Source organism: Crocodylus siamensis, chromosome 2, assembly GCF_052110815.1.
Source record: "Crocodylus siamensis isolate JL-2025a chromosome 2, ASM5211081v1, whole genome shotgun sequence".
Classification (NCBI taxonomy): domain Eukaryota; kingdom Metazoa; phylum Chordata; order Crocodylia; family Crocodylidae; genus Crocodylus; species Crocodylus siamensis.
This window is the reverse complement of record NC_143396.1, coordinates 197,483,484-197,498,311: the sequence shown is the minus strand read 5'-3', so window position 1 is coordinate 197,498,311 and position 14,828 is coordinate 197,483,484. Positions and strand designations below refer to the sequence as shown.

The 14,828-nt window shown below is 46.0% G+C and overlaps 1 protein-coding gene across 1 annotated transcript in view; it reads left to right on the top strand.

The window, feature by feature from the left end:
- Nucleotides 1-5,950: 5,950 nt before the first annotated feature.
- TCP11L1 (t-complex 11 like 1) overlaps nt 5,951-14,828 on the top strand; it is a 45,128-nt gene continuing 36,250 nt past the window's right edge. Inside the window, exons 1-2 of the mRNA XM_090032790.1 lie at nt 5,951-6,019; nt 10,570-10,747. Of these exons, the coding sequence (XP_089888916.1) occupies nt 10,591-10,747 (157 nt within the window). The 5' untranslated portion in view covers nt 5,951-6,019; nt 10,570-10,590. The remainder of the gene's footprint in view (nt 6,020-10,569; nt 10,748-14,828) is intronic.

The window sequence follows — 14,828 nt, the reverse complement described above, 5'->3', positions numbered from 1 at the left end:
ACAAGTGCAAAATGATGCACCTGGGGAAGAACAACTGGCACCATACCTACAGGTTGGGAACTCCCTTTCTGTCAGTAGAGAGGCAGAAAAGGATCTTGGAGTCATCATTGACTTCAAGATGAACATGGGCTGGCAGTGTGGGGATGCAGTCAGGAAGGCCAACCGCACCTTGTCATGCATCCACAGATGCATCTCAAGCAGGTCCAAGGAGGTGACCCTCCCCCTCTATGCGGCACTGGTCAGGCCACAGCTGGAGTACTGCGTCCAGTTCTGGGCGCCGCACTTCAGGAGGGATGTTGACAGCATGGAGAGGGTTCAGAGGAGGACCACTCGCATGATCAGGGGCCAGTAGGGCAGGCCCTATAAGGAGAGGCTACAGGACCTGAACCTGTTCAGCCTCCACAAGAGAAGGCTGAGCGGGGATCTAGTGGCCTGTTACAGACTAGTCAGGGGGGATCAGCAGGCATTGGGGAAGTCCCTGCTCCCCCGAGCACTACCAGGAGTGACCAGGAATAACAGTCACAAGCTGGCAGAGGGTAGATTTTAGGCTAGATATCAGGAGGCGCTACTTCACAGTCAGGGCGGCTAGGGCCTGGAACTAACTTCCAAGAGAAGTGGTGCTGGCTCCTACCCTGGGGGTCTTTAAGAGGAGGCTAGATGTACATCTTTCTGGGGTCATTTGACCCCAGTACTCTTTCTTGCCGTGGCAGGGGGTCAGACTAGATGATTTACTCGGGTCCCTTCCGACTCTAGAAACTATGCAGTTGCATGGTACTAAGTGTTTTTAACGTGTTTTTTGTTGTTGTTTTTTTCCCTAGTCTTAATCAAGTCTTCTGTCTTTTAAAAGGCTGTTTTGAGAGAATGTTATTCAATTTTTTCCTATTTAGCACCTTCCAAAAGTGTAATGAGTACAAGTTTAGTGTGTGTGTGTGTGTGTGTTCTGCTTCATCTGGTTCCTCTGTGCTACAATTTATAAACACATCCTGTTTGTTTTTAACGTGTTTATACCTGCTACCCGGGGACCTGTCTGTTTCTATTCATAGAACTTGTTCTAAAACCCATCTCTCTTCAATATTACCTAATCAGAAGGGTTAGCAGTGCCAACTGTGGTGGCTCTTGTTGTGTATACATCTGCCCACTCTAACACCCTATACTCATTTTGCAGCTGGCAATATGCATTTTAACACCAACATTTGCATGCAAGGAATAGTTGTGTGTTCTGTGACTGATTACAGGAAAAAATCAACAGTACTCGGTTCTTAAAAGGGAAGTTGTTGAATTTATTTGAATTCAGTAAATGTTGCAGGCATAAGGATGGAACATAGCGACCTTCAAAGATTATCCAAGCTTGACTATTGAGCCCAGTCCAACATTCCTTTTTCTTTATCTGGCTGTAACACTGAAATTTAACACAGAACCCATTTACATGCTAAGTTTTGACTTGAACTTAATCTAAAGCCCTTGTTCAAATAGCTGATTATTGAAAAGGTTCTATTGAAGTAATGGTAAATAGAGAAAATGCATTATCAGCAGTGAACAATAGTCAGGCTGCTTTCTGTAGGCAAACAAAACAAAATAGTAAAACATTTGCTCACATTGCAAAAGCATACTAAAGTGACAGTCCTATTTAGTTATTTTAAAACTGTTCTCTATTCTTGTCTGCAGCCTTAAACAATGAAAGGTGTATGTATATCAAGACAGACAAGGTTATTTTGGTAAATATGATGACTTATAGTAGTCCAACTAAATAGTTCTTTGCAAGCTTTCAGGTATAAGGCTGAGATGGGGGGAGATGGTCATAACTGGGCAAAATTTCCTTCCCTATGTTTCCCTTTTAAAATCCCTCTGACCAGCTCTCCAGGATACTCTGAGAAGCTGGGGCACCAGTTGTTATTCATTTAATACTCACATGCAGGTGCTTTTTGTAAGCATAAAGTGTTACTCCTTTTGAAAGGGTGAAGCCAAACCACAACTTTACATTTAAAGGCAGAACTCCAGCATGTCACTCTATCTTCTGGCATGCTTGTGCTGTGTCATGAGAAGTACAGGGGAAATGCACGTGCACACACACCACCCCTAGTACATGTTTGTTACATTATAAAGATACTTCTGTATAAAATAAGGCAGGAAATTTACTTCCTCTGTATAAGTACGTGTGAGTTGGGTTTTTTGTTTTGTTTTTTTCCCTTTCATCTTTAGAAGTCCACATTTTGCTTGTAACTGAGCTACAGTGTTCATTTGATGGTGTTTTTAAAAGGAAAAAAAAAAGGCAAAAAACCCTCAAACATTAAAATATATATTTTATATATATAAACACAGGGCAGATACTCTACCATAAGGTGAACAGTTTTTTATAAAACAGCTTTGATGTATGTATCTTTCATGTTTTTGGGGGTGTTGGTTGTAGCTGTGTTGGTCTACGGACATAGGCAGACAAGGTTCTTTGAGTAAAAGTGATCTCTTTTATTAAACCAACTAAATAGTTGGGGGAAAAAATTGTTGGTTTTTTGCAAGCTTTTGGGTACAAACACCGTTAAGGCAGAGGGAGACTCTCTCTTTATGATGTACTTGATTCCAAGATGAAGGGCATTCTCCCCCCCCCCCCCAATTAAGAAGTGTGTGGCAGGGGTGCAGATTACAAAGTCTTGTCTCAGTGTCAGATAATTCCAGCTGGAAGCTGTGGGCAGCAGTGGTGCAGAGCCTGGCTTGGCCAGGGACAGCAACAGCCATGTACAGATTCCTTTGTCCAGTGGCTGCTCCTTGCAAGTGGAGACAGGCAGGGAGCAGATGCTGGAAGAGTAGTCTGTACACCTGTTGCTGCTGACCTGGGCTTCCAGTTAGTTGTTGTCATCTGATACAGGCACTAGGGGAGCTGCACAGTCACTCCTGCCCTACGTAGCAAAGAATAATTGTGGCAGTGCACAAATTCCTCCTTCTAGTCCACTTCCAGCCACTGGGGCAGGGAAGGAGGAACCTGCATGCTGCCAGAGCTCTCTGTGGTGTGAGGCAGGAGCAGCTCTGGGGCTCCCCCTCTGCCTCTATCAGCTGGGAGTTGGACAGCTCCAGCTGGGAGCTGTGGGGGAGCAACTGTGCAGGGAGCTCAGCTCAGCCAGGGACAGCAGCACTGTACAGGTTCCTTCTTCCAGCATCTGCTCCTTGCTAGGGATGGGGATAGGAGAGGGGGGAGCCAAGCAGGGAGCAGACATGAGAAGGAAGAACTGTGCACCATTGAAGTCCCTGGCTTAGCTAGGCTGTTCACACAGCTGCTTCCTGCAAGGCTGGGTAGGAATGGGTGGAGCAGTACTGGGATTCCACTTGTGCCTGGATCTGCTAAGGACAGCAGGAAGGGGAGGGGGGCCCCTGCTGTCCCCACCACTTGCTCTGCTGCCTCTTTTTTTGCTGCAGCAGTGTGGGAGACAAATTTACAACAACCCTCCAATAACTAGATTCTAGATGTGAAAAATTGTAACAATGTTTCTAATTTTCCACATTTAGAATCTAGTTATTGGAGTGTCTTAAATTTGAAATGTTCTTGGGTTTAGGTAAATACTAGAGGTGCATCAGTATTGGTTGCCTATCAGATTGTCACCAACTTTTTAAAAGGAAATTTATATTATTAGCTTTTTTTCTGCATTGTAGCTAATAATGTTCTGATTTGATTAATTAGGCCTTTTGGCTGGGGCCCCTGGATGCCTGGGTTCCTTCCCATGAGCCAGGGTGATCCTAGATACACCTCCATCCCCTCACCAGTGGGTCAGGCTAAAGTGGAGCACCTGCTGTGGTGTCCCAGGCACTGGTGCAGTGTGGGCTGGGGCCACGGCAAATGCAGTAAAAGGTGCTGGATGCTGCAGATGTGACTGGGGTGGGGAGGGGTGGATGAAGCTGAGCTGCCTGGCCTGGCCCAGCCTAGCATGACTCAGCCCTCAGTGCCTGGGCTCTGCATCCCAGGGCTCTGTGTCTCAGGGCTCTGAGGCAAAACCTGGCTGGGGAGGCTGTTCTCCAATGGTGTGTGCAGCAGGGTCCCTCCCCCAGTGAGGAGTCTTGCCTAGAGACCACCCATCCCTAGGTAGCCTCAGGCTCAGGGAGCTGCTTGCAGGCTGGGGTTGAAGGGCAGGGGCTGCCACTGGCATGGGTCACTCTTACGTGTGCTCTGGGAGAGTGTGTGTGTGGGGAGGTGGGGGTAGGCAGTGTTTTAAACAGAGCAGCTCTGAGAGATGCTTTAATTAAAGTGCCACCATGTCCCCATGCTTAGAAATGATGGTGTAGGCGCTTGAAGCTTTTCAAATGAGTTTTAAGTTCATTACTAGATTCTAGTTATTGGATCAGTATCAGCCAATGTGGCTGGTTAATAATTGGCTATTGCAGGGGTTTTCAACCTTTTTTTTGAGCAGTACCCCCAGCAGCTGATTTGAGGAGGGGGAAGGGTGGTGGCTCCCATACATGGAGTGGCGGCATGGGGTAGTGGCAGCCGCCACGTGCAAGCTTCTCCCCATGTGTCCGGCTGCTTGGGCAGCACCTGTTTGTCCTGCAGAGGGGCACCGCTGCCCTCCCCCTGCTCCGGCGGGGTGGCAGCGCTCCGTCCTTACCTGCCCATATGCCCTCGGACCTTTCAAAGTACCCCCAGGGGTATGCGTACCCCTGGTTGACAACCCCTGGGCTACCGGTATCGGCTGAGTCTTTATTGGTGCACCTCTAGTAAACCCAGTATTCTTACGAAGCCCTAATATACTCAATTTTTCTTAGCTGATTAGGGTGGCTGGCAGGAAAAGCAAACTTGCTTCAGCTGCATAACCCAATCTGAGATCCAGATAAAAGTAATGGACTTGGCCCAAGAGGCCTTTTCCTGTCCTGTCTTCTGTGGTCAGAGGATTTCTCCTGACCAGAGGAATTCCCTAAATTGCCACTTATTAGGGGCTGTGGTTGGATCTCTGTTACTGTAACTGGTTAAATGAAGAGTTGATGTTTTCTAAAATGTTGACTTTGTGGCCTTAACAGGAAGTTCCTTCTGGTTTTTGTTTTTTGGTTGTTGCTGGGTTGGTTTTTTGGTTTTGTTTTTGGGGTTTTTTTGGTTCACAAATCAATGGATACTGATATGGTAATTGGATCTAGTACTGAAAAAGTCAAGGCAAGCTTTGCATAAATAATCAGAAGCCAGAAATGTTAGTGGCAAATCAGCTTTTCAAAAGACTGTATAATGTTGTCTACTCAAATACAGCAGCAGCTGCTTCCTGAAGTAAGTCTTTGCCCCCACAGGGTTGCTCTACAGACCGGATTGGACCCCTGTGCCAACAATGCATGCCAGCACTGGACCTGGGCACACTGAGCAGCGGGGCACGTGCTATATGAGGGGCTGCTGCCTGGCTCTGGCTCTGGCTCTGCCTGCTGCCTCTGGTGCAGGGGCCTGATGCACAGATGCTGAAACACCACCTTGGACCCAAACACAGAGTTTGCCTTGAACATGCCCACCAAAAGATGTTGGAAATATCTGAAGCCTGGGGTGGTGGAGGATGTTTTCTGGCTGTAGGGCCACTTTATGGTTCTGGACTGCCTCAGCTTTGCACTTGATTTTGGTTGGGAACACGCACAATTTCTTTAAAAAAACAAAACAAAACCCCACAACACCCCGCCCCCCCCGTGTGGCATGCGTGCTCCAGTCCGGGGCTTGTGGCCCACGGGGTGCAGGCTGCCCTGTAGCCATACTCGGTGGGCCCCGCACAAGGCCCAAGGCCGGCGCTGGGGCTCTCGCGCAGGAACTGTCTTTGGGCGCCGCGAGACGCTTGCTACGCGCGGGCCTGGCACCTGCACCCCGCGCAGCTGGGGGCCGAGCCCGAGTATCCCAGTGCCAGCCCTGGCCTGAGCGCCTCGCACAGCCGAGCTCAGACTGAGGTGGGACGGCGCAGCCCCGCCCCGCCTGCCTCGGCGCTGCGTGTGCGCAGGGGCGGGGCGGGCTCTAGAGGAGTGCCGGCTGCTGCAGTGCTGCTCCGGCCCGACCCGGCCCTGCATCGCGGCCGCCGACCGGGTAGGTGCTGAGTCGGGGAAGGGGCGGGGGGATTGGACGGCGGAGACGAGCTAGCCATACGCATGCAGCTTGGTGCCCCTCGGCCCCTTGCTCCAGCAGCGCCCCCTGGCCCCAGCCCCGGAGAGACCCGGGCTGCAGGGGCCTGGACCAAGCCGCACGCGGGAGGCGCCAGCTGTGCCGGACCAGGCCGGGAGGGCGCCACACGCGTGTTCTTCCCAGTGAACTGCAACCCGGCTCCTCCCTAGCCTTTTCAGCAATGAGGCAAACGTCGGCCCTGCTTCCAGAGCGGCACAGCCGAGTCAGGGACCTGTCTGCCTGTGTTTCAGGGAGCGTGGCTCGGATTCAGGGTTGGCCACGCCGCTGGGTGACCCCGGCGGGGGGTGCAAAGCGACGGGCTCCTTTGGGAGTGAGCGCGTGGAAGGGGTTCTGCGGGACAGAAGGTGCCACTGGCAGGTTTGGAAGAGGCATCGTTGAGATCTGGTTGCCAGAGCCCACCAGCCATGTTTGTGAAGCCTCCTGGCAGATGGGAGCCACCAGCAAGAAAGATGGTTGCGAATGAGGGAACTCGACCAGCAAGTGTGGCCACTTGCCTTGTTGCTGAGAAGGCTGGTGATCAAATGGGTAGCCCTTCTTCAGCATCCCCTTGTACTAATGCAGTCAGTCAGTGGTTTAATAAACACTTTGGGTGGGAGGGGGGGAATTGCACAGCCTTGCAATAACAGTCCCTGGCCTTCTGTTTTGTAGGCACCGGCTGGTGAGTGTCTGTAGCATAGGCCCGATGGGCTATTGTGAAAGAATCTAGGAAAGCTGGAGCTTGTGGTTATCTCCCACTGATGTACTGTGTGACCTCGTTCTGTGCCTCTTCTCTATTCATAAATGCTTCCCCTACTCTCACATATTGGATGGTTAAAATGGATTAATGGTTATGACCTGTCTGGCTACTAGTTAAGGGTGTGTGTGTGTGTGTGTTTAGTGGACAATGGCTGGTGCATGGTGTGAGGAAAAAGGGAATTAAGCCTTTTGTCTCTTGGGCAAGGGTGTCATACTAACACTACCTCTCCTCCAGCCATATCTAGATAACAGGGCTAGATCCTTGTAGGCTAGATCCAGATGCAGTGGCAGGATGAGCTGTGGCCACAGGGGTTACACGGCTGTTGCTTGATGCACTGCCCCCTTCCTGCCTGCTGCCAACACACATCCCCAGTGGGGTTCTGTACACTGGATTTCAGTGGTGGCCTCTGACCCTGCTTGCCTTCCCCTGAATTATCGGTGCCTCTGGAAGGCCAGATGACACAGCTCTTCAGGCTGGATCCAGCCTGCAGGCTGTAGATTTGACACCCTTGCTCTCAGTTGTAAATTCTAGATTTGAGGAAGGATGGTCTTGTAATTAATATACTCTAGTGGGGTTCTGTTACTGGCCTGTCTATAGATTTGGCAAAGTCATTAAGGACATGGCTACATTGTGAACTGAAGATGTGAGTCTTGCATGTTTGGGTATATTTGTGATGGATATAATTTAGCTATCAGGGATTAATTGCAGCATGGCAACCCAGTTTAGTCACCAAACCATACATACCTAGGGTCCACAGAGGCTAGTACTCTGATTTCTAGCTTACCCTGAGCTCTGTAGTACCATGTCTTCGCTCCTTTGAGCATCTGTGGTAGCTAGGTTAGAGCTGCCAATGCTGCAAATTCTGTTTTTGTTTTGCTGCCAAATCTTGACAATTCAGATTTGTCAAGGTTTCTGGGATAAGAACCGTCTCCTAATCTATCTAAGGGTAAGTACAATATCTAGCACAGTGGAGCCCTTCAGGCACAATTGTGTTACCGAATGTAAGTTCATATGTTTGTTGTTGAGTTCTCTGTGTCCTCCCTACATTAAGGTAATATAAGCAGGCTCAGTCTCTTAATGGCTGTATAAAAATGTAAACCAGCTTCTTATAAATTCCTTGGTATCACTTGTTCTTGGTGCATGCTCATCTGTACAGGCTTTGGGCTCCTGGTTGCCTTTAATAATCTTGGCATGCTTCTGGATCCGTTTTTCTGTTGGCAGCTTCGCTTTTCCATGTTTTGCAGCCAGCAATATTAAGTGCAAAATGTAAGTTTTTTCTTTTTAAGTTTATCTAAAGGATATTTGTGAGATGGGAAGTCAGGAAGATGCTGGATACTTCATTTTTAGAGAGATTATATATTTCTAATACTGTACTGTGTTTCTAGCTTCCCTTAACCCACTTAAAGTTATGACCAATAAACAGAAATTTACTGTTTAGGATGTTTTTAAATTGAATATATGTAAATTACATCTTTCAGAAGGGGGAAAAAAAATCTGTGTGAAATGGTCTTTTGTTGTCCCCTTCAACAATTTCAACTATTTTTGTAGAGTACTTAGAGTGACATAATACTATACTGAAAAATCCCACATCTAATAAACAACTTGGCTATAGAGATTACAGTGCATTTTACTTTTATTGTGTGTAATTAACATTCCTAACTTTTTGTGGATTAACATTCCTAACTTTTTCCTCTTACAAGGAAGTCCTGTTTTAACTGGCTTCCTATTGATTACGGGAGGGAGGGGCAGTATTAATAAACAACTGCAGAAATTAATTTTAGATCTAGAACACATTATGAGCAAAGCACTTTATTGTACTTCTTAAGAGGAAGCATGTATAATATTAAGGTTAAACTTTTTTTTTTTATAAAAACAATGATATGTCTCTAAAAAGTCATACCTATGTGACCAACCTGAAAAGAACGAGGAGATTTGTTTTCCTCGTATCTATGCATGTTTTAGTGAGAAGCAGTACCTGATCTTATCATAGAAGTAGGGTCAGAAGGGACCTTGTAGATCTTCAAGTTTGACCCCCGGCCTGGGCGGGAGAAAAACTGGACTCAAATGAGTCCAGCCAGGAAGGCATCAAGCCTCTTCTTAAAGACCGCCAGGGTAGAAGCCAGCACCACTTCCCTTGGAAGTTGGTTCCACCTCCTAGCCACCCTAACTGTGAAGTAGTTCTTGTGGATGTCTAATCTAAACCTACTCTCCAATAATTTGTGTCCATTATTCCTTGTTATGCCAGGGGGCACTAGGGGAAACCGTCTCCCCCAAACCCTTCTGGTTCCCCCTAGAGTTTATAGACGGTCCCCCCTCAGCCTTTTTCTTGTGAAGGCTGAACAGGTTTAGGTCCCGCGGTCTTTCATTGTAGGGTCTGCCCTGTTGTCCCTGGATCATGCGGGTGGCTCTCCTCTGGACCCTTTCAATGTTGTCCACATCCCTCCTGAAGTGGGGCGCACAGAACTGGATACAGTACTCCAGCTGTGGCTTGACCAGCATCGCATAGAGGAGGAGGATCACCTCCTTGGCTCTACTTGAGATGCACCTGTGGATGCACGACAAGATCCAGTTAGCCCTGCCAACCGTGACCTCGCATTGTCGGCCCATGTTCATCTTGGAGTCAATGACTCCAAGATCCCTTTTTGCCTCCGTGCTCTCAAGAAGGGAGTTTCCCATTCTATAAGTGTGCTGCTGGTTTCTACTGCCTAAGTGCAGCACCCTGCATTTGTCAATATTGAAACGCATCCTGTTTGTTAGCCCACTCCTGTAACCTATCCAGATCTTGCTGCAATCTTTCCCTCCCTACTAGTGTGCTGACCTCACCCCAAATTTTGGTATCATCATGAATTTAAACGAGTTGCTTTTCACCCCGTCGTCCAAATCACTGATGAAGAAATTGAACACCGCAGGCCCAAGGACCGAACCCTGGGGGACTCCGCTGCCCACTTCCCCCCAGGTCGAATATGACCCGTCCACCACCACCCTCCAAGTACAGCTCTTGAGCCGATCTGCAATCCATCTGACTGTGTAGGCATCAATGCCACAGTCGCCTAGTTTTTAATGAGGATGGGGTGGGAGGCGGTGTCAAAGGCCTTGCTGAAGTCTAGAAAGACTACATCCACGGCGACACCTGTATCCATTGCTTTTGTAACCTGATCATAAAAGGCAATCAGGTTGGTCTGACATGACCTGCCCCTAATGAAACCGTGCTGGTTGCCCTTGAGCATCATCCCTGAAGCCAGCCCATCACAGATGTGCTCCTTGAGGATCTTCTCAAAGAGTTTCCCTAGGATTGAGGTAAGACTGACAGGCCTGTAGTTGCCCGGGTCCTCTCTCTTCCCTTTTTTGAAGATGGGGACTATGTTGGCTATCTTCCAATCATCTGGCACCTGGCCTGAGCACCACCAGTGCTCGTAAAGCCGTGCCAACAGCCCTGCAATAACCCCAGCTAGCTCTCTCGACACTCTGGAGTGGAGAGCATCTTTTGAGAGCTTGTCTGGAATAAACATATATTAGTGGGAAGCTACCTCAAGTATTTTGGGGGCTTTTTTTAGGGTTAAAAAGGAAAAAACAATCTATAGAAATGATATGATGTCTGATGATGCACCTATAACCAAATAGGGAATTCTGCTTGTTTTGCTTGTTCTGCAAAATCAGAAAATGTTTTAGATTTATTTGCTTTCTGTTCTGTGTTTGTTTTTGTTTTGTTTTTGGAGAGGGAAGGGTGAGAGCATTGAAAATGTCATCTCAGGATCCTGACAAGCCATATACAAGTGAAGGAAAATCGAACGATTCGGCAGGTACACGAGGGGACAGTTTGGACAACCCGAATCAATCCATTAGAAAAAGGATACGACAAAGTACCCGAAGTCCAAACGGAGACAACATGTCAAAATGTAAGTAAATCTTTTATTAAAAGAAATGGGATTTATATTTTCTTCCTTTTTTATAACAAAAAAAACCCATTTCCCTTGCTTCCTGTTTCCTATACAAGGTGCACTATGTACTGTGCAGAAATATATATATTTTTCCCTTTTCATTTCTGGGGTCTTCTAGGTTGTGAGGCAATGCATAGGCAGCATGAGTAAGGCTGTTGTCTGTTAAAGTAGGTTTCCTTGTGCTGTTCTTTCTACTGTGCATCGAATGAGGCCTCTGGTTTCAGAAGGCCTTCATTTCTCCCTGAAGCAGGTTGGTATTACAGTTATAAATAGGAAATATATTCCAGAAATTAAAGTTATGGGAAAATTGAAAACTCTTTTGTTGCCATGTTATAGCTTTGCTATCTTTTCTCTAAATTTCTCCCCAACATAATTGCCATCCACCTCCTCCTGAAGAATAGTTGTTCCTTAGTTCATTGTTTATAATTATTGGGCCAAATCCTGGAATCTTTACTCAGCATTGTGCAAAACTGTCTTTGAATAAGATTTTTTGCATGAAGAAGGACTTTAGGATTTGGCTGTTTGTCACTTCTTTTCTAAAGAATTATTTTTCTTCGCTGTGCATTTGAAATCTGTATTGCAGAGAGCAGGGATTTGAATTTAGACTCTACTCAGCATCCATGTCCAGTTACTGTGTGGTAAAGAAAACAGTTTTTAGTGTTTTTAGCAGTCTCTTCTATTGCTTATTGGGATCAACATTCAGAATTCTTGCGTGAAGGAAATGGTTGTGGAGTTTTGTTGGCTTTTGAGGGAGAATGTAAGTTCTGTTGTGGACAGGTTGAGGTCTGCTGGAGTCTCCTATGAATATTTAAAATGGTATCTTTTAGAATATTATAGGTTCAGTGCTTGACCACTCTGTCAGAAAGTTCCTCCTGATTGCCAACCTAAATTTTCCCTTGCTACAGCTTGAGGCCGTTCCTCCTAGTCCTGTCCCCTGTAACCACAGAGAAAAGCCCAGTCTCTTTCCTCTCTCTAATGGTCCATCACTTATTTGAAAACTATATTCAGATTCCCCCTTGGTCTTCTCTTCTCTGGGTTAAATAACTCTAACTCATTCAGTCTTTCCTTGTAAGTACTGCTTCCTAGGCACATAATCATTTTTGTTGCTCTACATTGGACTCTCCAATCTGTCCACATCCTGCTTGAAGAGTGAGGCTGAGAACTGGACACAGTACTTTAGGTGAGGCCTCACCAGTATGAAATAGAGCAGAAGATCCATTTCCCTTGATTTACAATGTCACTTTTGTTAATAAAGCTCAGGTTGCCTCTTTTGCAACAAGAGCACCCTGTTGGTTCATATTCAGTTTCTGATCTACCATAACCCCCATGCCCTTCTTTGCAGTAGTGCAGCCTATCCAATGATTCCCGAGTCTGTATTTGTGAATGTTATTATTCTGTCCCAAATGCAGGACTTCATATTTGTTCTTGTTGAATCTCATCTAATTGATTTGCAGACCAGTTTTCCAATTAATCCAGGTCATTCTGGATCCTAGCCCTGCCCTCCAGTGTGTCTGCAACTCCACCCAGGTTGGTGTCATCTGCAGATTTGGTAAACGTGCCTTCAGTCCCATCATCCAAGCCATTCATGAAGGTGTTAAATAGTACTAGACTGAGGACAACCCTGGGGAGTCAGTATCCCCACAAGCATGTGACAACATCTGTTGTAAACTTGTTTGTTGAAAGGTTGTTGGCAATAGGGTCACAAGGTCTGCTCATGCCTAAAGACAAACCAGAAAGGAAAGGGGGAGAAAAATGCAAGATACTTAGTTAAAAAAATTACTTGCGTGTCTTAAGTATTTGCAGGATCAAATCCCAACATAGTGTGTTATGTATATGGTACTTACATGATCCAGTTCACTTAAGCTTTCTGGACTATTATACTGTAGCATTTGTTTTATAAATGGATGGATTTCTCTGCAAAAAATCAAACCTTCAAGATGCAAAGATACCTTCAACTCCTGCTGTTGAAGTTAATGTAAATTAATCATTTTCAATTGTAATACTACAAGAAAGTGATATGCAGGTTGGCAGACTGTTGTGTTGTGTTAGAAGTTTGCTTTTAGAATTTTATCTTCCCACTTTGGTATTTTTTCCTTTTTTTTTAAGGTAGGATCTAGGTAAGATGCAACTGTTACCAGCAAGTTCCCAGCTAAATGGAAAAGTAAAAAAGAATCCCAAAGGACATTTTATGTGTATGGATAAATAAAGCAGTTACCTCAGAAAATGTAGCCCTTCCCATGGTTTTTGTGGATGGTTTCTTGAACCACTGATTACAACATTTTATAAGTATTTCTGTTTTTAAAATAGTGTGCACTATTTGTTGAGTGTTGATGGTGCTATACCAAACAGTGCAGGCATTTCATGTGGAACTTATGCTTATACTAATGGGATGAATGCTCTAAGCTGGAGGTTCCCAACCTCTGGGCCACATCCGGGAGGATTGACTGCTGCACCTGAAGTCCAGAAGTGACCGGCATACTGTGGACTGGCAGCCAACCCTTGAGTTGGCTGCTAGTCTGCAGGATGCTGGTCACTTCTGGTCCACGGTCTAAAAAGGGTGGGAACTGCTGCTGTAAGCCAGAAGACCTTGAAGTCTAAGATCTGGGCAAGATGCCTGGTAGGAAGTGCAGTTTTGTGTTGCATCATTTGTACGAGCACTGACTATAGGTGCGTACAAGTAAGGTGCTAGACAATTTTCTGCAGTGAGTAGTAATAAGTCTTGGGTCTCTTGCTTTGTCAAGAATGCCAGGTAAAAAATGGACCAGGACTGACAAGTGTGTCTGCAGAAGTATGAGTTTAAGTGCATTCTTTAGAATATGGAACTGATGCTTAGCTATGCTCTCCCTTCTTAACCTTGGCTACTACCGTTGTTAGGCAGAAATAATGTGGCAGCCAAGCAAGAGCACTCTCGTTAAAAGGTAAGTGCACATTTGTCTCTTACACTCACCACTTTAACCTTTCAACATTCCTCTCAGGAATTGTGCAAGATTACACTCTAAGCAATATGACCCAAGCATATCGGGTGCTGGTGAAATTGAAGAGATGCTTACAACAAAATGGAGCTTATAGTTCTTGACTAAATGAATAACAGCACATTTGTGTGTGGCAGATTAGTGGTGAAAGCTTTTTTTTTTTTTTTTGACACTGAAAAGGCACTTCGTTAAAAGTTGCTGCTAATATGAACCTAGCCAAGTCAACCTGCTAGCCTATCCAAAACGAATCTATTCATGTACTGTTTGAGTGGATGAAGAGGGTTTTATTCAGATTTGGAAGCACACTGTCTTTTTTGCTGTAAGATTTTTTTTTTTGTCAAGAGGATAATCATAGAGACAAGATTATCACAAGTTCAATGAGAGGAAGCGGTTAGTCCTTGCTTTTTCCTTTTTTTTTCTTTCTGCTTTTTGCTTTCCTTCAGTACAGATGGACTCAGAGAAATCTTGCCAGGCCTGTTTATCTTCTGATGGCATAATGATCTGGCCTCCTTTCTATCAAAGTACCACACCAGAAAAGTGCTTTTCTTTTGTTTTTAACAGGAGCTTGCAGAAATAACTTATTGTGAGGCATGTCCCATTCTGTTGCAAGTATTGTCATCAGTGCTTCTACAAGCGCAACTTGAGGATTTTGCTCCTAAGGAACTTGCTCTCTCTATTGCAGTGTGTCAAAATTATGCTTCATTGATCTGTGTTAATTGTACCATCAGGCTTCATAGTTTCTAGGGTCAGAAGGGACCTGAGTAGATCATCTAGTCCGACCCCCTGCCATGGCAGGAAAGATTACTGGTGTCAAATGACCCCAGCAAGGTGTTCATCTAACCTCCTCTTAAAGACCTCCAGGGTAGGGGTCTTGGAAGTTGGTTCCAGACCCTAGCCACCCTGACCATGAAGCAGCGCCTCCTGAGATCTAGCCTAAATCTACCCTCTACCAGCTTGTGACCATTGTTCCTGGTCAATCCTGGCAGTGCTCGGGGGAACAGGGACTTCCCCAATGCCTGCTGATTTCCCCCCCCCCGACTAGTTTGTAACAGGCCACTAGATCCCCT